The sequence below is a fragment of the Miniopterus schreibersii genome, assembly GCF_964146895.1.
Source record: "Miniopterus schreibersii genome assembly, chromosome: 8".
Taxonomy (NCBI): Eukaryota; Metazoa; Chordata; class Mammalia; order Chiroptera; family Miniopteridae; genus Miniopterus; species Miniopterus schreibersii.
The window spans coordinates 980,880-1,007,611 of NC_138109.1; the positions used below are offsets into that span (position 1 = coordinate 980,880).

A 26,732-nucleotide genomic window follows, 5' to 3' on the forward strand; every position below is an offset into this window, starting at 1 on the left:
GGGCTGGTATGCTGCAGGAGGGGTGGGAGGTGGGGGGCAGCAATGGGGGCGACTCCAGGCCCTGTTCCGTTGCCCTGGGGGCACTGCAGGTGCAACTGCCCAGCAAAGCCACCTGGAAGGGGGTCCAGGGTACCCAGATTCCGTGGCCCAGCAGGACACTGACCATGTAGTGGTCTCAGTGAAAAGTAAAGGGTGAGCAGAAAGATGACCACGCTCAGGTGCCTACTGGTGAGGGCCAGGTGAGCTTGCCCTCACGCCCACCCCCGCCAAGTTTCTGGATCCTAGCTCATAGCTCAGCCTCCTCAGGGCCAGGGGCTGCTTGGCTGTGCCAAGTTTCAGCCCTGTTCACCATAGTGGCAGGGACCCAGGGAACCCACCTGGGCAGAGCTCCCTGCATCCTTAAGAAACACACATGTTCACTTAGCCCGTCCAGCTCACAAATGCAGGGCCTCGCAGGCCACTCCAGAACGAGTCCTGCAGGGACGTGGCATCTGTGGCTGTGGCCTGGGCCCTGAGGTCACCTGCACCGAGGATACGTCCAGCTGCGGGAGCAGCCAGGGAACAGTGGGCTCCTGCAACCTGTGGCACTCCCAGGGCTGGGCCCAGGGAGCCCCCCCACCTGCCACGGACAGGGCCATGTGCACAGGTTTAAAGCCACGGTGACAAAACCCACATGGTCTGATCAGTTCTGGGCAGAGTAGCTGCCGCCAACCCGAGAGCCCTCAAGGGTCCTTGACACCTGTGGCCTCCACTAGGCCTGCTCGGCACCCTTTCTGTCCCTCCGGTGTGCTGCAGCACCGGGGACACGGAAGCCACGTGGCGGCTGGCCTAGGAGTCCCAGCAGTTCTAGCAATAACCGCAGGGAAGGAGCCCGTCAGCCTCCCTGGGGAAGGGTGGGCAGGGCTTCCGGGCAATCCTAGCAAAGCACACGGCTCTGGTCTCGCTCTAGAAACTCTATTTGGTATTTGGTGCGCACCTCGAGCCCGTGTCCTGTCAGAGACACAGGTGTGTGTGTATATATATATATATATATTTAATATATATATAAAAGATTATTTAACAGTTAAATACATTCCAATACGAATGTCCCGCTGACAGGTTGTCTCCACCACGAACACGGCAGCATTGAAGAAACGAGCCCACGCAGGAGCGCCAGGCCGCTCGGGCGCACGGGCCCAGTCACAGCACAACATAAATATTCCGGTGTGAGCACGGCGTCCCTGTCGCGGTCGAGTCCATTCCTGACAAGCGGTGAGCAGAGGCCCATGGCGGGCGCGTCACTCAGCAGGGACCTCATACTTGAAGATGACGCTGAAAAGCCGGCCGCCCAGCCGCTCCGCCAGCCAGGAGTTCTTGATGACGGCCAGCTTCAGGCTCTCGCAGCGCAGGGCCGCGTAGTAGTTGGTATGGATGGCGCGGCCCATGCCCTCGATGACCACCAGGTCCGTGCCGCGCTCCCGCACCAGCATGGCCAGCCCCTTGTCCAGGCGGCTTCGGGGAGGAAGGAAGAGGGCAGTGAGGCCGGCTAGGGTGACACCGGGGCGGACGCTACACCCTGTCTGCCCCCAGGGGCCCGAAGACCCCCACCCTCCTACGTGGGCTCCACGGCCGGCCTGCCGAGCAGCAGGTGCGCCCCCGTCACCAACAGGCACCCATTCTGGAAACAGCCTCAGTGACGCCTCTCTATTCTGAACCTGGAAGAACCTAGTCCTTTCGTGGGATGTCATCCTGCCCCACTGGTCAGCAGGGGCCTGGAAAAGGGGTCAGACCGACTGGCTGGGACCACGACCAGGCAGATGGAGAGACCGACAGTCCCCTCCACACGCCGGCTCCAGAACCCCAGGCAGACACCACAAAAGCGACGGACTGTCTGGGAGGATCACAGCTATAGGTGGGGAGCCCCACTCTCGGCCTCTGAGCCTGGCACCACGGGTGTCGGCTCCTCTCGCCCCACATGAGCCAGACGCAGCTCGAGATGCTGTGACGGGGTCTCCGAAGAAAAAGGGCTGGCTACACAGGGGACAGGGGGACCGGGGGATCGGGGGACCAAGGGGTGGAGATGCGCAGGTACCTGAGGTCTAGGCACGGGGAGCTGGAGCCCGTCTGCATCAGCAGCAGTTTCTCTTCTCTGAGCGCCGAGCTGTGAGCACAAGGGGTTGATGCCCGTGAGGTGGCCCCTGGACACTCCCACTATGCCCCCTTCTCCGCCCAAGGCCCGCAGGCCTCCCGCCAAGCTTACTGGACAACAGGGTCCATGGCCGCGATGCGCTCGGCCACAATGAGGGACTCGCTGTAGGTCACGTCGTTCAGGGCGGGCCCCGAGTTGCACGCCAGGATGACCTGCAGCAGACACCCCGGCGTCTGAGGGACCCCGGCCGCCATCCCGGCAACGAGCCCAGCTGCTCCCGCCCACCCAGAGCTGCAGTGTGCGCGCAGCCCCCTGGCACCCGTCGCCGCCTCGCAGCCTGCGGGAGAGCTGGCCCTCAGGCTGGAGTAAGGCCGCCCCGAGCGCTGGGGCCACCTCCTTGCCCACACCTACCTGCCACGCTCCGAGGAGCAGTGCCACCCCACCGAGGGGAGCCGGGCAGGCCCCTGCAGCCCTCACTCACCTCCGTCCCTCTAGACAGAAGCTCCCTGACAAAGGGGAAGACTCCCAAAATGGCGTCTACTCCACTGTTATCTGCGAAAATTAAGGCACATTTGTGAGGGGGCCCCTGCAAGACAAAACCAGGACGTTCCGTTGGGAAGAGGCGCGTCCAAGCCTTTCAGACCCTCCGCATGCCACACTCCCCGCGGCGAGGCCAGGGCTGCTGGGTCCCGTGGGCGCTGGGGCAGGGTGGCCCGAGCTTCTTCCAGAGCTGCTGGCCAAACGACCTTTGAACTGAGGTCACTGACCTACTCAGTGGTCCCCGCAGGAGTCAGGCTTGGGACAAGACGTGGCCAGCTTAGACTTGTAGCTGGAACGGTGGTGAGATGCGGGGCCCCGGGCAGCCCTGGGCTCACCCTCTGCACCCCTCCCCTCCTGTGACCCCGGCTGGTCCCGCTGCCCAGCCACACGCACGCTGTGGCCCTGGGACAGAGGCGGGGCAGGGCATGTACCTTCATTCTCTGAAGCCACTTGCCGTAGGAGTCCACCAGCCAGGGCCGCTCTGGGGGACACAGGGCCAGGGTCAGCTGCGCCCTCTCGGGGGCAGTCACCCTCATCCACCGCGCACGTCTCCAGGAAGTCGGTCCCACCTACCCTCCCCCAGCACGGTGGGAACGAGCTGCCCCCTCGCCACCAGTCCCCTGCCCGACCGAGTCCCACTGGAGGCTGCCTCGGGAGTCCCTACCTTCCAGCTTCCTCTTCGCCTCCTCGAACCCAAACTGGGGGTCAGATTCAAGGACGCTGCACGGGGAGGAGAAAAGAAGTCACACAAACCCTGAACCTCAGCCAAACGGCTCGCTGTGGGCCCCAAACTGGGCCACCTTGCGTCCATCAGCAGTAGCTAGGCGTCTTCCCTAACTCCGGTGGGAGCCACCACCTTGGGCTTTTACCAAGGGAAACATCAGCCCCAAACCCACACCCCAGGGCTCAAGCACCGCTCTTGCGGACGGGCAGAGGCTCACTCCTAGGGCACTTGTGCCCCCAAAGCCCCAAGCAGCCCCAAGTCCACCAGGGCATGGTCCCCACTGCTGCCTCCCCACAGGCCGGGCCGGCGGGGGCCAGGCTGCTCCACACGACTGGCCCAGGCAGACACTGGGGCCTGGAGCCCAGAGTGGCTGTGGGGCAAGAGGGACCCAGAGGAAGGTGGGGCTGGAGGCAGCGAGCACCTACTCAGACACAGCCTTGGCTCCCCAGTCGAAGACGTTCCCGGCCAGCAGACCCTGCACCAGGGCCAGCTGCCGCTCCTCCCAGCCCAGCGCGTCCAGGGCGTGGATCACCCTCTGGAAGCACTTCAGGGCCACACCGTTCTCCTTCTGCTTCACCTGATGGAGGCGAGAGACCAGTGCTGAGTGACAAGGGGACCGTGCCTGCCCCAGGCTGCAGACGTCACCTACTGCGAACCGCTCTATGGGGACAGAGCTCAATGTGACGTCACAGCACGAGTCTAAACAACTCAAGGTCGGACCAGGTTAAAAATGGTGCCGCTGTTGGAACGCACCAATGTGAGTGGAGGCCGTGGGTGCTGACGCCCGGCCACATTTAAACTGTGCACAGGGGGCTCAGGAGGGCTTTGGCCTGACGGCAGGCAGAGAAAGGCTAGAACCCCAGGGGCACCCGCTGCCCTGACTGGGAGATCCTCACACACAGACCCCCCCCAAAACCCTCCTGAGGGAGAGGCAGGGCAGTAGGAAGAGCTGTGCCTTGGTGGCCTAGACCTTGCCCGCCACCCCCCTGCACTCAGCCTCCTGGTCAGAGTGGCCATCTGCCAGGTTCTGACCCACTGGTCACTCCTGAGAACAGGACTGACATCCACAAACACCAACAGTGAGGCTCCAGGTGCCCTCAGGCGGCCAGGGAGAGGGGTGGGGCTTCTATGAAGCAGCAGTGACCCAAAGCTGGGCACATGGAGAACCTGGAGAACCCACTCCCTTGGAGACCAGGTACCTCCTGGAAGCTCAGGTGGCTGGTCCCACACGTCCACAACCCAGTTCTGTTGCCCTACGAGATCCCATCTCTCACCACGGCCCCCCCTAACTGGCCACGGCTTAGAGCCCCCATGAGGCTTCTCTGCTCTGGGGAGGTTTCTCTGCTCTGGGGTCCCCATGGAGCCTCTGATCCCCAGCTCTTCAATGGGTGCTGCCAACTAAGGGGCTGCCCAGCACTCTCAGGAGAGGAACCCTCACCAGGGTGGCTCCAGGATGCAGCCTGCCACCAGCACTGGGGTTGGGGCTGCTACCAAACCCGCTCACAGGACAGGATGACCGCAACCCACCCAGTGTCCCCTTGCAAGCATGTCCCTGTCCCCAAAGAGGGCGGCACTCACTTTGGAGTAAGGATCTGGGAAGTTGAACTCATTCAAACAGTGCTCCCTCGTATCCAGAAGGCTGCGCACAGTCAGGGTCCCGTAAGCACTGGGAACAGAGCCAGGCAGAGGTGGCTGAGCAGGTAACACAGTGCCCGGTGGCTGATGGCTGCCACACCCTCTGCTCCCAGGGCAACCCTCACAGCACCCAGGAACCACCAGCAGCAGGTGGTGACAGCCAGTGAGCCCCGGCCTCGCCAAGCATCCCTGGGGTATGTGTGTGGGATGTGCGCCAGGGCTTCATGGGAACTCCAGGAGCGGCTCCCTGGCACCTGGCGCACACCCAAGGGTGCTGCTGGCACTTTTCCGGCTGGTCACATGCTGTCACCCTGGGGGAGGGCGGGACACTCACAAGGGCTGGTGTCGCAGCGTCTGCAGCTTGTCCCAGTACTTGTGGCGGAACTTCTCGGCTCTCTCAGCCGCGTCCACGGATCCCGGCTGGCTCGCCACAGCACGTTTCACTACCTGCCGAGGACGGGTGGTTAAAGCCTGGCAGTGCCCTTCACGCGAACGAGAGGCGTGGACAGAAGCAACTGGTGACAGCTTGTCTGCCTGGCACATCTACCTACTGGGGCCTTTCTCCTCAAGGTGGGAACAGGCCATGACTACCCTGACCCCAGGCTCTAACCCATGTCATCCGAGTCCCCACGTCCCACTGGCCACCAGCTCCTGTCCCAAGAGGCCAGGGGGCCCTGGACTGTCTTCAGAACACGTGTGGGGTCCAGGGCAGGATGGGACCCCTCACCTGAAAACAGGCCCTAGGGGGCTCTCGAGGGGCTTCATGGAGGGTCAGTTGTCCCCCTGGAGCTCTGACGGCCTGAGCCTTGACCCACCCAGGCCTGGAGCTGCCGCTGCGCTCGACCCTGTACTCTCTGAAGAAAGGCAGTAACCAGCACAGCAATTGGCTTATTTGTAAGAAATGTGCCCCGCTGACACCATGTCTCAACTCTCCATCCCACAAACTACCAGGAGCACACACCACTCAGAAACAAGAGTCAGCCCTCCCGACTCAGGTGACCGGCCTCTGGGAACACCTCACCCCTTCCCTTGGGTCACTGGCCCTCGGGGCCCCAGAAGGGCCTTCGAAGGCCACGCACAACCTCAAGACGTGTCCTCCTACCCCATCCAGGGCCTCCTCGAAGCAGGTGAGCCAGTACTTGCGGGCCAGGGCGTCGTCCGTGAGGTCCACCGTGTCTGGCACGTAGGAAGATGGGTCCAGAAGCAGCGGCAGGTTGACCAGCGGCCTCTCCAGCCGGTCCATCTCCAGCAAGTCGAACTGGGGGGAGGAGGGCATGTCAGAGACCGAAATGAGCTCCTGCAGGTTCCAGAACCAGCTTCTCTGAGATGGTGAGAGGTCGGCCGGAAGCCGCCCCTGCAGTGAACAGACACCCTGCCCTTCCTCGCCTCGGGTCCCATGTAGCCTGAGGTGCCCATCCATCTGCCTGGTGGCCGGAGACAAAGGCCCTGGGTCCCAGGTCTGCTCACATGGGAGGTCACGCCCCTGCCTGGTCACGGCTCTATCCCAGCTGCCCACCTTACACCGTCCACTGTTTTCCTGCCAGTGACATCTGTGGCCTGTGAGCTCTGGGCCGGCCTCTCCTGCATCAGCTGAGGGCCCTTTTCTCTGCATCCATGACCCCAAACACACCAGCACTTTTCTGGGCCTCATTTCTCCTGCTCAGGGATCCCCCCACCCCCAGCGCTGTCTGTAGTCAGCCCTTGTTCCCTGGCTCCTGCCCAGTGTCAGGCCCACGGCAAAGCCACAGTGACCCCTGGGGACAGGCAGCCTTTCTCTCCACAGCACGTCTGCTGACCACACACCAGCTACGCTCACTGAGGACTGGGCCAGGGTAAGCTTCACGCTGTAAGGAGAGAAGCCGACGCGTGTGCAGCCGGGTCCTTGGACGTGACTGTGTTAGGCAGCTGTGCTAGGGCTGGACAGCACGTGAATTCCGCTCACCTGCAGGAGGCCCCTCCTGGACCCTCAGGGGACAACCCGCACGGCACCGCACGCCCAGACCTCAGCCCTTCTCTGCCAGGAGTTCTGACTGGCAAACCAGCCTGGACGGAGTGACAGGCGAGCTAAGCTGGCAGGGTCTGGCCAGGACCGTCACAGAGGGAGACGCCAGCTGTCGGAGTGCACCCTGTGACAGGGAGTTCAGCTTGGGACCAGTGGGGAGCATGGCTGCAGCGGTCTGTTAACTGGCCCCCCAATGTCCTGCCTGCAGCCTTTGGGGCTCCTGCCCCGGACAGGCAGTTCACCCCTGAGCGCTACCGTTCTGGCTGCTGGTCCCCGCACTCCAGTCCAGTCTCCACACTGCGTGCAGGCCCCCGTGGGAACCAGCGCGGCGGGCCCAGTGGCTCCCACGACTGGGTTCCCACCCGACTCTGCTGTGGACGCCCCACCCCTGGGAAAGGCCCCTGCCTCCCCGCAGACCCAAGGGCTGGACTGCAGGTCACGGAGGCGACTCCCGAATGTTTGGAAACACGGGAATGCTAAACGTGAGGAGAAAAGCCAGCCCCGAAGTCTGGCCGGGAGATGCTGCCGCAGCAGCGAGGGGCTTTCCTAGGGAGGCAGGACCCAGGCAGGCCCAGACCCCACACTCACGGTGCCGCTCTTTGCCCGCTGCGTGGGGCAGAGCTCGGGGGATGAGCTCATCAGCCCGGAGCTGCCGGCGTAGTTCTCTCCCCAGCTGTACTGGTTCGGGTCTGGGGAACGAGAAACAGTGTTAGCCTGGGGGACGCTGGGCAGTGGCCGTGTTAGCCTGGGGGACGCTGTGCTCAGCGGGTGCCGGCAAATCTCAGGGCAGCCCACTGTGCCCAGGAAAGGACCAGCACTGAGGGTCTGAAAGATGCCAGGCGAGCGGGGGCTTGTTCTGTGTCATTTATCACTGGCTGTGAAACCTATGACGTGACCATTTAGACCTTTTAAAGCTCAAGAAATATTCCTCCAGTTTTCTCAAAAGAGAAGGTGGACTGAAGGACACAGCGAAGGACACGCCGTTCTGATGAGCCTGCCCTGTGCTTCCCACTCCCAGGGCAGAAGGGCACCCGCGACTCCTCCAGGTTCCTTTACTGTTGTTTACTTATTTATTTACTTAATCTTCACCCAAGGATATGTTTTTATTGATTTTTAGAGAGAGTGACGGGGAGAGAAAGAAACTTCAATGTGAGAAAAACATCAATCAGTTGCGTCCCGCATGCGCCCCTCCCAGGGATTGAACCTGCAACCTTTGGTAGGTGGGATGACACCCCAAACAACTGAGCCACCCAGCCAGGGCCTCCCAGTTCCTTTAAAAAGGGCAGACCAGGAGGACCGTGGCGAAGAGGTCGAGCTTGGCTGACCGACAAGGTGGGAGTGGGGGTGGGTCTGGAGTGAGGACAGGCCCGCGGCCCCCTCACAGACCTGTGTCATTCACAAAGACCCTGATTATGTCACATGCTAGCCCACGAGTCCATTTCTGCCGCCCCCTTGGGAGAGTCACGGTCAAGGGCTAGCCTGGCCCTGCCACCGCAGGGGATGGGACCCAGGAAAGGCCGCCACGTGAATAGGGGGAAGCTGAGGTGGGAACCCAGATGGCGAGTGTTAAGGACCCATTCTAGTTGCTCCCTTCGGTCTCCCATTGTAGCACCTGCCCCCACAGCCACCAAGACACAGGTATGGGCCACGCCCCCACAGCAGCACTACTCACTGTCTTGTTCAGCTCCTTTTAGAAACGCTCCGATGGCTCCCAGGTAGCCTTCATGTCTCAGGAACAGCGCCTGGACTTCCCCCTGCAACGGCAAAACCCGCCTGAAGAGGCCTTGCCAGGCACACAGCTAAGTCCGCCAGCTTTGGCGCCACCTAGCGGGCAGCCTCCCTCTGTGCTGGGGGTTTCCTGAGTTGTCCATGTGATGTTTCAACAGAACTATTCAAATGCAGGATGTAAAAGCTGGTCGTTGGGAAAACACTCAGAATAAACACTCGCCCACTTCTCCCCGTTTGCCAGGTGTGGGGCTCCATGTGCTGGCCCCTGGCCCAGGCCAGCCTGACAGGTGCCTCAGTGCTCGCCTGACGCTCTTACATGGGGAGACGGCCCCTGGAACGCTCACTATCAGTAACACAGCCAAACTCAGACTGCCACGGCGCCCCAAGTGCAGGACGCCTGGAACTCACGGGAGGGAAGAGGCAGGAGGCCGCCTGGCCAGGCAGCGGGTGCCCAGCTACTCAGCTGCCTGCTCTCAGGCTCCCTCGCCCCGTGGATGGGCTCATTTTAAAGACAATGAGGGTCACACTGGAGTGCCCAGGGGAGCAGGGCCAGGGCGGGGTCCATTACCTTGGAGAAGAAGCTAATGCTGAAGGTGATGGTGCGCATGGTGACTGGATGGCCCCGGATGAAGAAGCCGCCGAAGTACACCCGGTCCAGGCCATGGAGCTTCGCGTAGAGGCAGGCGAGCTGCCCGATGTCATTGCTGATCATGTGCAGCAGGCTCTTGGCCATGTCCTCCTGGGAGAACTCTGGGGCAGGAAACAGACACCGAGCTGAGCGCTACTGGGCGAGAAGCCACGCGAGCACCAGCGGGCGAGCCCAGAGAGAGCTGGAGAGACTGTACCTTGGTCAGTAGTAGCTGACTTCCCAAAGCTGCTGGCGATGAGGTTGCCGCTGAGCCCCAGGGTCTGGTGGGCCCCACCGTAGATGTCCTGCACCAGCATGTCCACGTTGGCGTGCTGCCCCCTGGAGGCCAGATGCAGTAGCTCATCAAACTTCTGCAGAAAAGAGCAGAGGGAACAGGTGAGGTGTTGGGAGCGGTGGGACCCTGGGGCCCTGAAACTAAGCCCATGGAGGAAAGCAAGCTGTGTGTGGGGTGGAGAGAAACAGGCAGGACGCCATGGACCCAGCTGAGCCATGCTCTGGTCGACTGGATATCCATCCTTCAGGGACCCAGGAAAGAGTCAGGCGAGGCCCAGGAAGGAGCCACTTTCATAACAATCCCAGCCAAGTGCAGCCTCACATCCCACAGGTGCCAGCCCTTTCCTGGAGGGGATGGGAGACTGGGCGGAGCCAGGGGCATCTTCCTGCACTGCCAGGATACCTTTGTTTTGGTGAGCAGGGCCCCAAGCCCCCAGAAGGTGCCACCTCCGATGGAGCTGCCACCGATCCATTCGAACCTGTCCTCGGTCTCCACCTGGGAGCAGAAGGAAGGCAGGTGAACTAGTGAGCGGGCCCCAGTCACCACCCAGCAGGTCCCAGGGACACGGTGGTCCAGGGGTGCCCCCAGCAATGGGTGACGATGCTCCTGAAGGCCGTGTCTAGGGAGCTTGGTAGGCACTGATGCTGGAAGCAAGGGGCCCTGCCTTCCCATAGACAGCATGCACCAGGCATTCTGCACACAGCTTCTGCCCACAACCGCAAGAGCCAGGCCCCCAGCCACTCGTCTGTTCGTGTCCTTGGCTCAGACACACAGACACACAGCAAGTGCTGGACCAACCACTGCTCAACCATCTCATCCCAGGAAGCCCGGCCTCACCTTCACAATAGAGACCCCAGAACCAATGTTGACCAAAAGATACGGGAAAATGTTGGGGTGATTTGTCTGGAATCGGAACTCGGGGTCAGAATCTTTCTGATACACAAAGGCCTCATGCGGGATGTTCTTCAGCACGAAGTTGCACCCCTTTATCAGGCAGGTCATCACATCCTCCTTGTCAACTCTGCAAGGGAGGAGCCCGGCCGCTGATACCGCAATGGGCCACAGGGAAGGACCCCCGCAGCCCAGCCCCTGTCTCCTGGACACACTGCTCCCGCTGGCCCAGCTCAGCTCCCAACCCACAGACACACGGGGTTTTGGACAGAGCAACTCGGGAGATCGGCATCCTCTCTGTGCTGAACGCACTTAGGCCAGCATCCTGGAGCTGCTGAGTGAACCTAATGCCGTAGCATTCCCTTCTCCCCCACCATGAACGGCCCCGCCTCACTCAGCTCCCCAGGAACCTTCTCCCAGCAGGACAGGGATCATCACCCCAGAGGCAGGCTCCTCCTCAGGGCCCACTTCCTTCCTCGCACCCCACGCCTCTTCCCATGTACACACCCACAGTCCTACTGGGGTTCGGCCACCTGAATCCTGCTGCAGCCTGGACCAGAGCCCAGCCCAGGGCCCCCCATGTGTCCCCCAAAGCCTCATCATGGTTGTAAGATGTCAGGAATCCCCAGGGTGGGTTGGGTGCAGGAGCCAGGTCTACAGCCCAACCCCAAAAACGGAGGCCGCCCCCCCATGTTCCAGGGCCTGTGGTCCCCACACACCTTAGTCCCAATTTCTGCTCAATGAGGTCCTTGAACTTGTAGGCCCCGCCCCCGGTCGCGTGGATGACCTTGGTCTCTGTGTTGACCAGGTGGTCTTTGATGAAGTCCAAGCAGGCCTCTATGTAGGTGTTTTCGAACTTGATGAAGTGTAGCCGAGCGGTCACCTCCTCCTGGACGGAGATCTCATAGGGCGACTCGTGGTCCTGCTCCGCATCCTGGGGGTACAGCGGGGGGGGGGGGGGGGGCGTGCGCTGCTGGAGGGGACCCGCCAAGACGAGGCTGCTGAGCACCCACCCAGCAGTGCCAACCATTTCCAATATCCTCGAAAAGGGCGGAACTCTGGCTGCAACTTCGGGCAGGAAGCAGACGGGGGGTGTGGTGGGGAGCAGGTTTCCAGGTGCGGGAGGTCCGCCTGCCATGTCTTTGAGGGCAGGGGGGCCTTGCTGGGAGGCGGGCAGGGGTATTGGCACTACACATCTCCGGGAGCTAAGATGACCCAGAAGGGCAGCATGTGGACAACAACTGGGAGAAGAGCTGGGGGCCGGGTCTGGGCCGCAGCCGGAGGCGCCTCTGGCCTGCCTGGGGCTGACCCCAGAGCCTGCCAACCTGGACGACACCCAGGAGCTCACCTGGCCTGAGAGGTCGAAGGACCTCACCCTGGCAACTTTGTGCTGGACCGTGGAGTAATAGGCCAGCTTGGTCAGCGACCCACCTGCGGGCAGGACACAAACGCACACATTTAGAAGCAGGATGGGAGGGACCGGAACGCAAGCCCTCCACACACTTTCTTCCCGAGACACGGGTTGTGGGCACTTGAACCTAAAGATCCGCAGGCACTAAGACACCGAGGATGGGCTCCGAGACCCACCCGCTCTGCTCCTTTGGGGGCTGACCGGGCTGGAGGCTGTCCAGTAGTCACCCTGCCGGCCAGGTCGGGGAGAGGAAGTGGTCCTATTTCTGGGCAACCTTGGTGCTCAGTAGCAGTTTGGGAAAATTCTGTTTTAAGCTCTGATTTTGAAAATGATCCAAAGAAAAAAGCTGACACATCCACTGTTTTCACTGAACAGCCCACGCGTGACTGCCCATGGTGACTAGTGGGGAAGGAGGTAAAGTTTTCCCAGTGTGCAAGGGCAGCAGGGGGCTGCTTTCCCCAGGATTGTCCAAGGCCCTGGGCCGGGGAGCAACACAGTACTGTCCCCCACAGGCTCGACTGGGGTGGTCAAGGCACAGGGTGACCACGGCAGGCCACCAAGGGCAGCAAGGGCTCTTCTCCACAGCCAGGTCCCTGGGACACTGCCACAGACCAAGTATCAGGAACCATGAGGGGCCTTAATTTGCCTGAAATACACTTTGGGGCAAGTGAGGACTCCCAGCCAGAGCACGGATTTCAAGGCTGAGCTCTGGTGAGCACTCCAGGGTCAGACAGGAGGCGCCTGCGGGGCTCCAGGTTCTGCTGCGGCTGTGACAACCCTCGGATGGCAGACAGAAGTGACGTGCTCAGAGCCACAAAGTGACTCTGAAACAGAGAATTTCTTAAGGCTGACAAAAGTAAGGCAGCGTTCTGGTGCAAGGAGAGGCGGCTGACATTACTTTCCAACAACTGTTCTGTGACTATCCGAGGAGCCCTCAGTCAGCAGACAGACAAGGGAACACTGAGGTCTGCGAGGGGCACAGCTCTTCCCGGTCATAAGATTCACACCGCCTGTCCTGGCCGAGCAGCCGTCCGCAGTGTGGAGGGGACCTCTGGCACTGCCAGGACTGCCTCCTGCTCCCCCAAGGAAAGAACAGGCGGGGCCTGTGCGAGTGGGGGCGTGCTCGAGGGCCAGTCAGTCTGGAGCAGAGCGAACGCTCAGAGCCCGTGGAGAGCAGAACCTCAGCTGTGGCCAGGACCCCCCCCCCCAATTAGTGTGAATGCCAACCCTGTCGGGGCCATCACACCTGGCCAGTGCAGGGACCAGCCCAGCCTCCACCTGGGCACACATGCAAAGGGAGAGGACCCACAAGCAGCTTCCCTTTACCACCAGAGCCAGGACCTTTCCGTTCACCCAGACCTGGGGGCCTGGCACCGCTGTCCTCCCTACCTCCTCTCTGACCTGTCCTTCCGTGCTTGGGACCCAGGGGGGCTGCACACCCCAGCATACGTCACCACCCTGCAGGCCCTGCCCCTTTCACCTGAGGGAACCTCCTTGCTGCCTGCCTGTCGAGTGTGTGTCGACAGGTGAACCGTCCCTGGTGCTTTCAAAGTTGGAATTGCCCCGCTGACCTGGGTGCCCCATCCAGAAGGAGGGGCCGGCTGAGAACACGGACCCGAGTTTTCCTGGTGGAGGCTCGGGCGAGGGCAAACAGGCAAGCCTGTGAGCCAAACCAGACAAACACACGGGCCGGGGAACTCCCAGGCTCCCGAGCTGCACTGACCAGCAGAAGGTCTGTCCTTACTGACAATGAACACATCCTCGAGGACCAGACATGGGACCCAGCCCCGGGGGACGCTTCCAAGAGAGGAAACAAACACCGACACTAAAAATATCCCTTTGAGTGCCCTCTGCCAAGGAGCCCCACCAGGGCTAGGCCCTGGAACACCAGGCGGCCTCAGGCCCCCCTGAAGCAATGCCTTCCTCCAGGGCCACCCGCTGGCCCCTGGGGGCCACGCCAAAGGTCCAAGGTAAGCCCCGTGGGAAGTGGATTTCAGCTGCATTTCAGAAACATGGAGGACTAGCTTGTTTCCTCAGAGCAGAACCCCCAGTGGAGGGAGGCAGAGCGAAGCCGGAACCTCGGAGCCCATGCCCAACTGGGCCACTCACACCCAGCCTGGGCAGCATTCTGAGCCCGTGGATTGGCCCTGAGGGCCTGGCCAAGCCCCTGGAGGAACTTGGCTGTGGACAACCCTCCAGGCTGGGCTCCCATGCCCACCGTCCCCATCCCGCCACCCAGGCGGGCACAGCGCTGCCAGGGCCCCTGGGGCTGACCCCCTGCCTCCACCTGTGCTGGCTGCCCCATCACCCACCTGCCCCATGCCAGTCCCCAGGCCCCTCGGAGGCCCAACGTGCTTTGCAAGGTGGGGAACTCTGGCCCCTGGCCATGTTCCCACTCACTGCTCCCCACTTCCCCGGAGGACATCCCCGCCCCCCCAGACCTGCGACTCGGCCGACCTCCCAGAACAGGACAGCGGCAAACGCATTAAAGGCAAAGGGCTCCAGGAGGACGGCCGGGTCCGCCCGATGGCTCCACTTCCCTGGGAGGAAGGTCCTGCCCAGCCTCTGCAGAGCGGCAGATGCGCGGGGGCCGCGGGCAGGCGCTGCCGCTGGAGGGGGACAGAGGCCGTCGCGGGCTCAGCCGCAGCCCGGCTCCCGAGGAGCGGGGAAGCCGCCGCCGCCGGGGAGCCCTCCGTCCTGACGCGCGGGCGGGGCCGGCCCACCCCGGGCGACCTCCCGGCTCCGAGCCGCCACTGCGGGGCGAGCGGGCCCGCGGGGGGCGGGGCAGGGCCCGGGGAGGCGCGAGGGGCGCGTGCGGGCCCCGAGCCCCCGGGGGCCGCGGGAGGCTCAAAGCCGCGACCAGAGGCCGTCGAAACTCCCGCCAAACGGCCACCCTCGGAGAGCAGGGCCTGCGGGGCTGGGCTCCCGCGGCCGGAGCTGGGGCTGCCGCGCGTCCACGCTCCGGCCCCGGGCGTCGCGCCCCCGGTCGGCCTCGGGCCGGGGCAGCCGCCCCCTCGGCTGCCCGAGAGGCCCCGCCACGCTGAGGACCCTCCCCGGGCCGGACTGCAAGGCCCGGCATGCCTCGCGCCGGCCGCGCGGCGCCTTCCGGGAGCTGTAGTCCAGCCTCCGCGACCAGAGCGCGCGCGCGGGCGGCCCGCGGACTACGAGGCCCGTCATGCCGTGCGCGCCGGCGGCCCGCGCCCCGCCCCGCCCTTCGTCCTTGCCACCGCCCCCGGCCCCGGCCCGCCGCCCGCGCCCACGCCCGCTGCGCGCCGCCCCGCCGCCCCGCCGCCCGCGCCCGCCCCCGCCCGCGGCTACCGATGTCTATGGCGAAGCGCTTGGCGTTCTCCAGGTTGCGGAAGATCTCGTCGGGGGGCAGCGTGATGCTCTTGTCCAGGCTGTCCCCGCTGCTCCCGCTGCCGCTCGCTCCGCTCTCCGCCATTTTGAATGTGCCTGGCCAGCCTCATCAGCCATGGAGATATATGCGCATATATTTGCCTGCTAAACGCCTCCTTGCATAAATTATGCTAATGAGTATCCCGAGCGCGGCCCGCCCTGCGGGCTTCCGAGGTCTGGGCCGTTGCAGGGCCGACTTGGCCCGGCCCGGTCGGGGGTCCCAGAGGCCCGGTTCGGAGGGGAGCCCAACCCAAAACCTCTGCACGGTCGTCTTTGTTCTTTGGCCGAGCTGGCCAGGTGCTGACCTCAGGTGCTTTGAGCCAGGGCGGGGGGGGGGGGGCACCTGGGGCCTGACCTGCCTCTTCCCCTGGCACCTGCGGGGGGAAAGCACGTGCGACCCATCACCTAGGCCCCCAGGGCTGCTGGGCTGCCGGTGGCAAAAGGCCCGTGCCACACGGGGAGTTGGGGCCCGTGCCCTCGAGGCGCCCCCGGTCCGCCGTGGGTGATGCGGCTGCAGCTGGGGAGGACGGGCGCTTTGGTGGCCGGGTCCGCGGAGAGTGCGCGGGAGCCTGCCTGGAGGAGGGCGCCTTTTGGCAAGAGGGGAATCTGCGGTCGTTTGCAAGGAACAAGCTGAGAAAAGCTCCCAGAGCTGGAGCAGGGGCACAGGTGGTGCAGTGGATGGGGTTCGGGGGGCCAGTCGCTGGGAAGCCCTCGCTAGCTTGGGGACCCTTAATGGATGTGTCCCCTTCAGAGACGCTGGGTGCTTTGGGAAGGAACTCAGTGTTGGAAGCAGACAGACGACCCCTCAGTGGCTTTGGCACCTGCCTCCCGGGGGACCCTAGGTTGGTAACTTCATTTCTCCGGACCTCAGCCACCACCTGAGCCTGCCAGGTGCCTGGCCCGGCTGCCGGGCGCCCGGCACAGGCCTGTGGAACAGCACAAAGAGCTCCGGGCCTGGTTTGCCCGAGGGGCCTGCGTCAGAGCCCCGGCCAGGGGGGAGGCAGCCTTGCAGGTGTCTCCCGAGGGGGTGGGGTGCGGCTCTGGGTGGGGAGGCCTGGGGTGGAAGAGTGCAGAGGGTCTGCTCCCAGGAGGTTCTCCTCAGGCCTCCAGGACCCTGGGCGGTGGGACGCCCGCGGGCTGCCCGGCGGGAGGCACACCCCACCCTGTTGGTTGATGTGCCCGCTGCACGCGCAGTAAATGTTTGAGTTGGAGGAGGCGCCCTGTCCCCTGCTCACCACTCCCAGGGACTCAGCCGGGACCCTAGAGGCCACTGGCCGGCACTGGAGGGGCGCCGCTGGACACTCCCTGCAGGGTGGCTGGAAAGGGATGGGCCGTGGCGGGGAGGGAAGTGCTGAGCAGGAAGGAGGGAGGGAGGCCGGGGCAGGGGCCGCATCTCTGCAAATAATGCCTCCTGGTCCCACGTCCAGCTCCTTCCGCTCCCCGCAGGGATTCCGACCCTTGGCAAGCCAGGGAGCCTCTAGATTCTTTCAGACTCGACCAACACGCTGCCTAAAAATAGGTGCCCTTTCCGAGGCGAGGGACTGCCCTTGGCAGGTTCGTCGCCAACGCCGCCTGATCCTGCCCTGGTGGTCGGTCAGCCAGCAGGGAGGGCAGGGGAGCCACCTGTGGGCTAGCCAGGCAGGTGCCCCGGGGCGGGTGCTGGGGCCGTGCAGGAAGGGTCAGGGTGGGACAAACATTTTTTCCTGTGTGTTTGGTCCGGCCTAAACCCCTTCTGTTGCAGCAAGAGCTCCAGTGCCGGCTGTGGCCTTCGGGCCCCTCTCAGTTGGACGGGACTGGAAGGTCCTGTGGCTGTCACTCTGCTCTTACGGCACCTTCAGGGAGCTCGCGAGAGGCCTGGGGCAGAAATCCAGGTCTCTGACGTGCCCCTTCCTCCTGCGCCCGGGTGATGTGTGCTGCAAGGCTCTCTCCTTCCCACCCCTCCTCCTCCCTCATTCCCTCCCAGGACCCAGCCCTGCTTCCAGCGTGCAGAGCATCCCACCCACGGTTGCACACATGGGGCGCCCTCCCCTCCACCCCGGAGCCCCCGGCACGAGGACACCGCGAGGCACAAGAGACAGACGGCGCAGGAGCGAATAGTCAGGTTTTATTGGAAGTCTGCAGAACAGTCCTGTGGCCCCCACTGACCGAGTTCAGATTCTGAGTACAAGCTCCAGCCCGCACGCGCCCACCCACCTAGGGATCCTTTAAGGATCACGGAGGAGACCCCCCACCCTCCCCACACAGCCCATTATGAGCCCTGACCCGACAGCCAAGCCCACGCAGCCGCCCAGAGCCCCGGCTCTGCGGGGTCACCCCGGCTGACGCTCCTTCCTATCAGGATGCACCTCGAGTTCCGCCTTCACAAAAGGCAAATGCGCCCAGGGCAGGCACGGCCCCCGCCCGGCCGCTGGCCAGGCCGCACGGGCCTGAAGAAAGTCCTCTACGCGCAGGGGCGCCGAGCCCCCAGCGCCTACAAATGTCGTAGAACCCCGGCAGCGGGGACTTCCCAGAAGTCACTTGCTGAAATGCACACACAGGACGACCCCATGGGGTCGGACACTTGGCAGAAGGCGGGCCCCGACTGTCCTAAAGGACGAGGGCTCTGCACGCACATTCTCCGAGAATGGCCCTACCGCTGGCCCGCCAGCCTGGAGAGAGCCTTCCGAGCAGGGGCCCCCCCGCGCCAGCCCCGGTGGCACAGGCGACGGGGAGGCTCTTTCCTACCCACCGGGGGGGACGCTGGCCCTCGCCCGCGCGTCCCGCCGGGTCACCAGGGCCGCCAGAGGCCGCAGGAGGGCTGGTGCGCAGCGGCGCTGGCCTTGGCCGGGGAGGGCGCCGCCGCCTTGGGCTCCTTGGTGGGGGCGCCGGGCGCGGCCGGGGGGCGCTGGAAGTGGTAGAGCAGCTTCATCTGCGCGTCGCCGGCCGCGTGCAGCGTCAGGAACTGCACGGCCTCCTGCAGGCACCACGAGTAGCCCTCGCTGTAGTCCTGGTGCAGGTTCTTGGGGCCCGCGGCGGCGGCGAAGGCTGCGGGCGGGGAGAGCGCGGGGTGAGCGCGGCGGAGCGGGGCGCGCGGGGCAGGGCGCGCGGGGCGGGACGCGGGGCAGGGCGCGCGGGGCAGGGCGCGCAGGGCGGGGAGACCGCGGGGTGAGCGGGGCGCGCAGGGCAGGGCGCGGGGCGGGGCGGGGCGCGGGCTCACCTTTGCTGTGCTTCAGGTAGCTGACGGCCATCTCCAGGATGTCGGCCTTCTCCAGCTTGGAGTTGGGCTGGTGCCGCGCGAACTCCTGCTCCAGCAGCAGCTTCAGCTGCTCGATGCTGCTGTTGATGCGGTCGCGGCGCATCTTCTCCACCACGGGCTTGCGCAGCTGCGGGAGGAGAGGCGTCAGGGGGGCGCGGGGCGGCGGGGGCGCGGGGGGCGCGCGGCGGGCTGCGCACTTACTCGGTTTTTCTCTTTGGGGCTGAGCAGCTCCACGGCCACGGGGCTGGGGGCCATGCTGCGCGGGCGGCGGCGGGCGGCGGGCGGCGCGGCGGGCGCGCGGCGCGGGCCCTATATAGGCGCGGGCGGCGGGCCGGCGCCTGGGGCCCGGGCGCCGCGGCCGTTCCCACACTCGGCGGCCAATGGCCGCGCGGGCCGCACAAAGGCGCCGGCCCATTAGCGCACGCTAAATTGCCTGTGAATTGGCGCGGGCACAATGGGCGCTCCCCGAGGAGCAGGTGGGCCGCGCGGCACAATGTCCGGGCTGTGGGAACGCGCCCGCCCTCATTAGCATCCCGGGGCTGAGGCCGGGAGCCCCGCGCCTCAATCTGCTGCCTTTTCCCAGGCCGCGGGGAGGAGGGGGGGGGCAGGAAGGAACGATCCCCTTCCCCCCTTCCCTCGCCCCTCCTCCCCTCCCCAGCGACTCCCCGCTGCCGGCTGGCGGAGGCCACAAGCGCAGATAAGGGAATAGTTTGGAGGAAGAAAAAAGTGCAGCGGCTTCCAGGGCGCTGGGCACCCTCCCTCCCCCGGACCTGCTGCCCCCCGGGGGGGCGGGCAGAGGGGCCCCGCTGCCCCCAGGCGCCGCCGTCTCCCTGCGCACAGGTGGAAGAGGGGCCCGCGCTCCTGGGACGGCACCTCCAGTGTCAGGCCCCCAGGGTGTCACCTGGGACGCGCGACTCCTCCAGAGCTAGAATAGGGCTGCGGAGCCTCCCTGGCTGGGCTGTGGGGAGCTTCAGGGACCCTGAGTACTGAAATGCCCAGCACGGAGACTGCCACCGAGGCGGTACCCCACCCCCGCCACTGCACCCCAGGGAGCAGCTTACAGCCGGTAGCCCCTCAGGTGCTCTGAACCAGCAGGCGCCCCTGGGCCCCACCCCACCCCGTGGAGAGAGTCTGACCCTGGTGGCCCGCAGAGCACAGGAGGGCACAGGCCGGTGTTCACTGCCCATGTACGTAGGACCTGGTGGGCGCTGGTAGGGTTGGCTTTTTGGGGACATTCTGAGGGTGGGGGTGCCAGGCGGCAGGCCTGAGTGAGGATCGGAGTGGGGCAGGCCTGGAGCCTATGCCAATGCTGTGCCAGCTCAGACGGGCCCCCTGGGGACCCACTGAAAAACGGATAATCCTGGTACCTGGCCCCCTGAGGGTCAGCGGCTGGTTTGGGGCCACCAGCCCCACCCTGGGCCCCTAGGAGAGGGGCTGCTGGGAGCTCCCTTCTGCCCAGAACGATCTCCCTCCTCTGACTCTCTGCAGCCAGGAGGCCAGCAGTCTCATAGGGACCAAGGGAGGGGCCTAGCTGGGCCCAGGGCTACCTCCACGGGGCAGGGCGGGATCCAGCCAGGGCCAGGGGAGAAGGCAGGGCCTGAGCTCCAGCAGCCACAGCTGGCATCAGGGCACACTGGCCAGATTTTAAATCCAGGAGCACAGTTCCCTGGACGGCAGCCCGCCCGTGTGGCTGGAACTTCAGAGCCTTAACAAGGGGCTGATCAGACCCTCCCCTTCCCGGGGTCTTGGCAGCGACCCGCAGCTATGAGCAGAAGTCCACCCCCACTGTACACAAGGAGCCTTTGGTTACCCAGCGAAGGACCCGTCGGGAAGCAGGAGGATGGTGTCAGGACAGCCAGGGCAGGCTTGGCTGGGAGCCAGCCCAGCATGGCCCCACAGGCCAGCTGGTCACCCACTGGCACGAGCTGGGCTGGGGGGCCCCAGCGTGGAACCTTCAGGTAGCCTTAGAGGAGGAGGGAAGGCAGCCCCTCCTCACCCTCTGGTACCTGGTCCTCCCACTCCTTCCTCCCACCTACACCTCTCCTTAGGGGGACGCAGTTCCGGCCCAGTCTGGCTGTGGGGAGGTGGGTGATGCTGAGGGCTCTTCCCTGAGCAGATGGGACCCTGCTGAAAATACCTGACCCTTGCTTGGTGCAAAGGGCAGAAGCCCCGGGGGCAAGCTGGTGATGGGCTGCTGAGGCCAAATGCTCACCCCCCTCCCCACAGCCCTGGGCACTGTCGACATGGGCTGGCAGGTCCTCAGGCTGCAGCGGGAACTCAGGGATGCCCAGTGGAGCCATTTTTTGCAGCCAGAGTAGGGCTCGTGCTGTGTGTGTCCCTGGGGGCAGGCTCAGGGCAGGGGTGGGGGGGTCACATCCACACTCTGCCAGCTGGGGGCCCGGCACCCAGGAGCTGCTTAGCCAAGGGCTGAAGGGATGCAGGAACACAGGGCAAGCCCCACACCCACCCTGGTGCAGGCCACGGCCTCCGCCACCTGGAAGCCGCCTGAGCCCAAGTGTTGCCTGGCTGCCGGCAGTGGGGGCCCAGGGCCCTGCCCAGAGGTGAAGGCAGCTGGCTGGGGCTTGTGTCCTGCCCTGGCTCCCTCTCCCAAGCCAGCTCTTGGCCCAAATGAGACACGTGCCGGGAGTCATGGTCCAGCCCCCACTCTACCCCAAGTGCTCGCCCACCCGCAGTGGCCAGGGTGGCTGGCCCAAGGCGAGGGTGGGCCACGGGGGCTGCCCCCCCCTTTCCTCCTCCCCTCTCCCCGGGATGGAGCAGCTTTGATCCAATTTTCAGTTGTGGGAAATATGAAATGAATGGTGCTAAATCCCTGCCCGGCGGATGAAAAGCTGGCTCCCTCCCCGAGTGCAGGCCAGATGGCAGCTCGGGCCTCTGAGGCACACGCCTGGCCTTTGTGGGCCGTTTAACACTGTGAATGGGGCCAAAGTGTGGGAAACTCGCTGGGCTCCCAGCTCACGCCATCCAAGGTGAGTGGCTGCGCTGCGGGGGGAGGGGCGGCGAGGGGCAGGGGAGGGGGCAGGGGGGCGAAGGCTGGGCCAGGCTGGAAGGCTCTGCACAGCAGCACCCCGGTTGGGGGGGTTGGGGAGTGGAGATCCTCTGCCTTGGCTGCCCCAGCAGCTGGAGAGGGGTCCTTCCTCCAGCTGAGGCTCTGAGGACGAGGGGGAGGTTTGTCCTGCCCCTGCCCCCAACTCAGCAGGCCAGAGAGGCAGGCCGGGTGGGGTGGGGTATCTAGAGTTAATGCTCCCCAAGAAACAGCCGGTTTCAGGCAGGCCCCCTGCTGTGGGCCCATGAGCGTCACTGTACCAGAGACCAGGAACCCAGGACCACGGCCTGTCTCTGAATAGCCGCCCCCCCCTCCTCCCAGGCTGACTGCAAAGTGAAGGGTGCCCCAGGGGAGGGCATTGGTTCCTGTGCCCGAGGGGGACTTGAGAACGCAGATGGTGCGGCCGCTGCCGACACAGTGCGGGGGCCCCTCAAAAATTACACACGGAGTGACCACAGGCTCCAGCAACCCCACTTTCGGGCATATCCCCGCAAGAGCTGAAAGCAGAGTCTCCGAGAGGCGTCTGCACACCCGCGTGCACAGCAGCACTTCTCACACCCGCCAAGAGGTGGCGGCAGCCGGGTGTCCACGGAGGGAGGGGTGGAGGGTGATGGACGAACGTGCCCGTCCACCAGCCTCAGGAAGGAAACGCCAGCACCTGCCCGACGTGGATGGACCTGGAGGGCGTCATGCTGAGCGAGAGGAGCCAGACTCAGAAGGACAGACGCCCCGTGTTCCACCCACGGGAGGTCCCTGGAGGAGTCGGTCGGTGGTAGAGACAGAGTAGATGGTGGTGCAGGGCCGGGGGAGGGGGTGAGTGTTCAATGGGGACAGCGTGTTAGTTGGGGACGATGGAAAGGGTGGTGGTGACACCTACACATCAATGTGGATGTGCTTCGTGTCCCCGAGCTGTGCCCTTAACTGTGGTTAACATGGTAGATTTTATGTCGTGTGTATCTCACCACAGTTAAAAAAACAAAAGGACAGCCCTGGCCGGTGTGGCTCAGTTGGTTGGAGCGTGGTCCTGGGCACCAGAAGGTCTCAGGTTTTTAAAAAAATATGTCTTTATTGATTTCAGACAGAGGAAAGGAGAGGGAGAGAGAGAGAAACCTCAATGATGAGAGTCATTGATCGGCTGCCTCCTGCACGTCCCCGACTGGGGATCGAGCCCGCAACCCGGACATGTGCCCTGACCGGGAATCGAACCCCGATCACCTGGATCCTAGGTCGACGCTCACCCGCTGAGCCACGGCTGGCCAGGCGGTCTCAGATTTGATTCCCGGTCAGGGCACAGACCTAGGTTTCCCGTTCCATCCCCGGTCGGGGTGTGTGCTGGAGGCAGCTGATCAATGTATCTCTCACACAGTGATGTTTCTCTCTCTCTCCCTTCCTTCCTCTCTAAAATCAATAAAAAATAATTGTGTGTGTGTGTGTGTAAGAGAAAAGGACTTCTTGGAGACTAGCCACACACTTGCTCCCCAGCCAGGCAACCCCAGCCTCCAGCTGCCATTGGCACTGGGACGTCCCGGCACCCTGCAGGCAGGCCTGTCGGAAGGGGACACTGCCATGCCCAGCCTGCCTCTGCCCAGGTCCACCCCAGACCTGGGATGGGATTCTCTGGAAAAAGTTGTGTCCTCAGCAGGATCCTCGGAAACCCGCTGCCCCCCATTTTCATGTTTCCGGTCCCAAGAGAGTTTCCAGCATGGGGTGTAGGGAGCAGGCAGGTTGGGGAGGGTCAGGAGCCAGGCTGGCCTTCTGGGGAACAGGGGACGGGGACAACCCATGGTGGCACACGGCCCTCAGTCCGGGGTCACCCTATGGACCCCAGGCTGTGACTGGCACAGGGATGGGCTCCCCCTGCAGCTGTTTGGTGCCCCAGGCCCATCCAAATGCAACAGTGCCCCCCCTCCTGGCCTCCAGTGACTCCCAGCAGGGCCCCAGGCCACCTGCTGTGGCCTCAGAGCCAGTACCCAGACCGCAGGGAGGCAAAGGGACAAGACCAGACAAGGTGCCCCTCAGTCTCCACCCAGTCAGCCAGGCCCCCCGGGGGCATCAGAGGGGTGGTCTGGATGCCTGCAGGGGGCGGCGCAGGAGGGGTGCTGGGTCTGCCTGGGGCTAGGAGGGGGTTGGGTCTCTCCCTGGGGATCCGGTGGGAGCTGGTTGGGGTAGGAGTTCCCAGTTTTCCCAGCACCAGGCAGGGACCAAGCAGTCTGACTTCTTAGAACAGCCCTGCAAGGGCAGCTTCGCCGTGCCCACTGACAGACAGGGAACCAGAGGGTCACAGCCATTGAGTGGCTGGCCAGGGCCGTGAGCACGTGGCCAGCTGGCACCATGATGGTGGTGGCCAGTCGACCTTTCTGAGCGTTTATTAGGCAGGAGGCGGGACTGTATCCCCACACCTGTGGGGACTTGAGGACGAAGCCATGGAGCGGCCGTGTCTATTGCCCCCTGTCCCCGGCAGCCCCGGGCATAGCGAGGCTGCTGAGGCCACAGGGAGGAGGGTGCGGACTTGAACCTGCGAAGGCTGCCTTTCTCCTTCCCGAGCAGCCAGCGGGAGGTGGGGTGATGGCAGAGGGAAGGGTGTGTTAGACCCAGGCTGGGCCCCTGGGGTCCTCATGTGAGTGGGGTGCATGGAGGGGTTGGGTCCCCAGGAGAGCCGGGGCACCTGAAGGGGTGACTGCCTCTCCCGGCAGGCACAAACCTGGGCAGAGCGCAGGGGGCAAGGCCCAGCCATGCGCAGGGCCCAGTTGCAGACGGCGGGTGGCCCAGCCAGGACAAAGGGCACGCAGCTCCAAGGCGGCCTGGGAAGCGAGAGGCACTCACTGTGAATGCCGAGCGCAGTGTGGGAACTGACGGCTGCTCAGCTCCACTCCGGTGAGGGGTGCTGGGGGCGCCCATGGAGAGGCCTGGAGGGAGCCCCGGCCTCCTCCCGCCAGCCCAGCTTCAGCCTTAGCTCCCTGCACCCCCACAACCAGACCTGGGGCTCTTCTACCTCCCTCTGCCCCACTGTGGGACCCTGTCCCTGGCAGCAGACGCCTGGGCCTGACGGGGTCTGGGGTTGAGCTGAAACAGGGACCCCGGGACTCCCAGTCCAGCTGGAAGAGGCTCCCTGGCCCGTGTGCCTGTGTGTGCCCGTGTGTGTGAGCTTGTGTGCCTGCGACGTTGCTCGCATCCTGGGCTCTGGAAGTAAAGGGCAGGCCCACGTGTGGGTGCACCTCAGGCGTCCTCAGTCAGTCGGTCCTGCCCGCTGCCCGGCTGTCGGAGGCCCGCCTGGGAGAATGCCCAGGGTGGGCCACGAGCTGCCCTGTGCACCCTTCCAGAGCGGGCGGGTCCTGGCCCCTGGTGGGTGTGGAGGAAAGATCCTAACAGCAGCCCCTCTCCAGTGGACAGGGGGGCTCGGCCAGGCCTCCAGTGACACTCAGAGGCAGGAGGGATTCTTCCCATTTCACAGGTGAGGAAACTGAGGTGCTGAGGGGTAAGCAACTTGCCCACAGGCCATGGCCCTGCCCTCCACCAGGGAGTGGGCCTTGGCCCAGGGTCACCCAGCTGCTCAGTCAGCAGCAGAGCCAAGAAGGGGACCGGGACTTTAGCGTGGGTGATGAGGGGCCCCTAGAGCTCGGACCAGCCCCTCCTCCCGGGGGTTAGGCTGGACTCAGGAGGGACTAGGCCAGGATGCCGACTCCCTCTGTTTCTGTGGCCCGGCTGGGGTCCGGTGGGGTGGGCCTCCGAAATGGAACACCTGGGGTCAGGTCACAAACCCGCTGACCCTACCAGACCCTGTGATTCAGGGGGACCTGGACCCTTCTCGGGAAGCCGCCCTGTGATGGTTGCCCAGCCTCGGCTCCCGGCCCACCTCTTACTCCAAGGGCCTGGGTGGGGCAGGCTCCCGGAGAGGGGGCCGCCGGGGGATCTTCGCCCATCTCACCTTGGCCAGGCTCCTCCCTGGCACCCGACTGTGGGGTACAGCAGGGTGTCCTACAGCTGGAGGGGCTCCTGCTCTCCAAAGCGGGGTGACCCCCGGAGTCCCCGGGGCCAGGCTTGGAAACCTCCGCTTTTGCGGATCAAACCAGGCCCCAGGGTCCCGAACCGGGCACCCCAGTCCCGGGAGCAGCGGGGCACAGCCCCTGGGCTGGAACAGCGGGAGCCTCCGGGCCTCAGTTTCCCTCGTGGCCAGGGGACCGCGCAGAGGGGGGCGGTGGGAAAGCGCGGGGTCCGCGGGTCTCAGGGCGCCGCCCCCCCATCGGGGGCCCCAGCGGCCCGCGTGGCCGCGCCCCCCCGCCCCCCGCACCCCCGGGGGGCCGGGGCAGGACCGGGTGGCCCCGAGCTGGTTAAACCCCGCGGAGCCAGAGCAGCGCTGAGAGCGCGCGGCCAGATGGTCTTTTGGGAGTGGCCCCCGCCCCCGCGGCCGCCCCGGCCATTCAGAGGCAGACCCGGCACTAATGCCGGGGCCCAGGCACGCTTCCCGGGCGCGGCGTGGGAACGGCCGGCCCGCAGGCCCGCGGGCCCGCGCCCCGCCCCGCGCCCCCTCCCCCGCCTGGGGCGGCCTGCGCCTGAGAGCCCTGGGGGGGGGGCCGGGGGCGCCCCCGGGGCGTCTCCCCGCTGGGTGACTAAGGCAGGGCGCTGAACCCTCTTCGTGCCTCAGTTTCCTTCCTTGTCACCCGCGCGCCGCGAGCGCGCACCTGCGAGGTTTGGGGATTTGGAGGCGTTAACGCGCCGCGCTTCCGACGGGGCGGGCATGGGCCGGGCTCTCCGCCTTCCCCACGCGGGTTGCACAGTTTCAAAGGGTTGAAACAAACGTGCAGAGGAGAAAAACCTTTGGTGGCCTGGAAGTGAGAGGAACATCCAGTTCCAGCATCCAGAAATACAAGGCGAGGGGACACAGCCAGGCGCGTTGCTTTACCACCCGACCGCCGCTTTCCTGAGAGAGGCAGAGCTGGGCCGGCGGCACTTCCCGCGTCTAAATCCTCAAATATTTACTGTAGGGATCTTTTCAGAAAACCTTTGCCCCACCTGCCGCGGGGCCGGGCGGACCAGCACACTGCCCGCTGTGTTCAC

General features: G+C 64.8%; 2 protein-coding genes across 2 annotated transcripts; both read right to left on the minus strand.

The window, feature by feature from the left end:
- Positions 1 to 1,012: 1,012 nt before the first annotated feature.
- Positions 1,013 to 15,427, minus strand: PANK4 (pantothenate kinase 4 (inactive)). Its single transcript, XM_081143810.1, has 19 exons — positions 15,301 to 15,427; positions 11,920 to 12,002; positions 11,291 to 11,505; positions 10,518 to 10,701; positions 10,083 to 10,175; positions 9,603 to 9,756; positions 9,326 to 9,507; positions 8,702 to 8,783; positions 7,618 to 7,718; positions 6,130 to 6,285; positions 5,362 to 5,474; positions 4,971 to 5,058; positions 3,818 to 3,969; positions 3,333 to 3,388; positions 3,100 to 3,149; positions 2,610 to 2,714; positions 2,240 to 2,340; positions 2,072 to 2,140; positions 1,013 to 1,491 (listed from the first exon to the last, which is right to left on the minus strand). Exons 1-19 carry the CDS (start codon positions 15,422 to 15,424, stop codon positions 1,278 to 1,280), a joined length of 2,322 nt encoding a protein of 773 aa, XP_080999936.1. The 5' UTR covers positions 15,425 to 15,427; the 3' UTR covers positions 1,013 to 1,277.
- Positions 15,428 to 18,145: 2,718 nt separating this feature from the next.
- HES5 (hes family bHLH transcription factor 5) lies at positions 18,146 to 18,868 on the minus strand (the record flags this gene model as incomplete). Its single annotated transcript, XM_081143726.1, has 3 exons — positions 18,146 to 18,402; positions 18,575 to 18,740; positions 18,815 to 18,868. The coding sequence occupies 3 exons, from the start codon at positions 18,866 to 18,868 to the stop codon at positions 18,146 to 18,148; spliced, it is 477 nt and encodes a 158-aa protein (XP_080999852.1).
- Between the last annotated feature and the right edge of the window lie 7,864 nt (positions 18,869 to 26,732).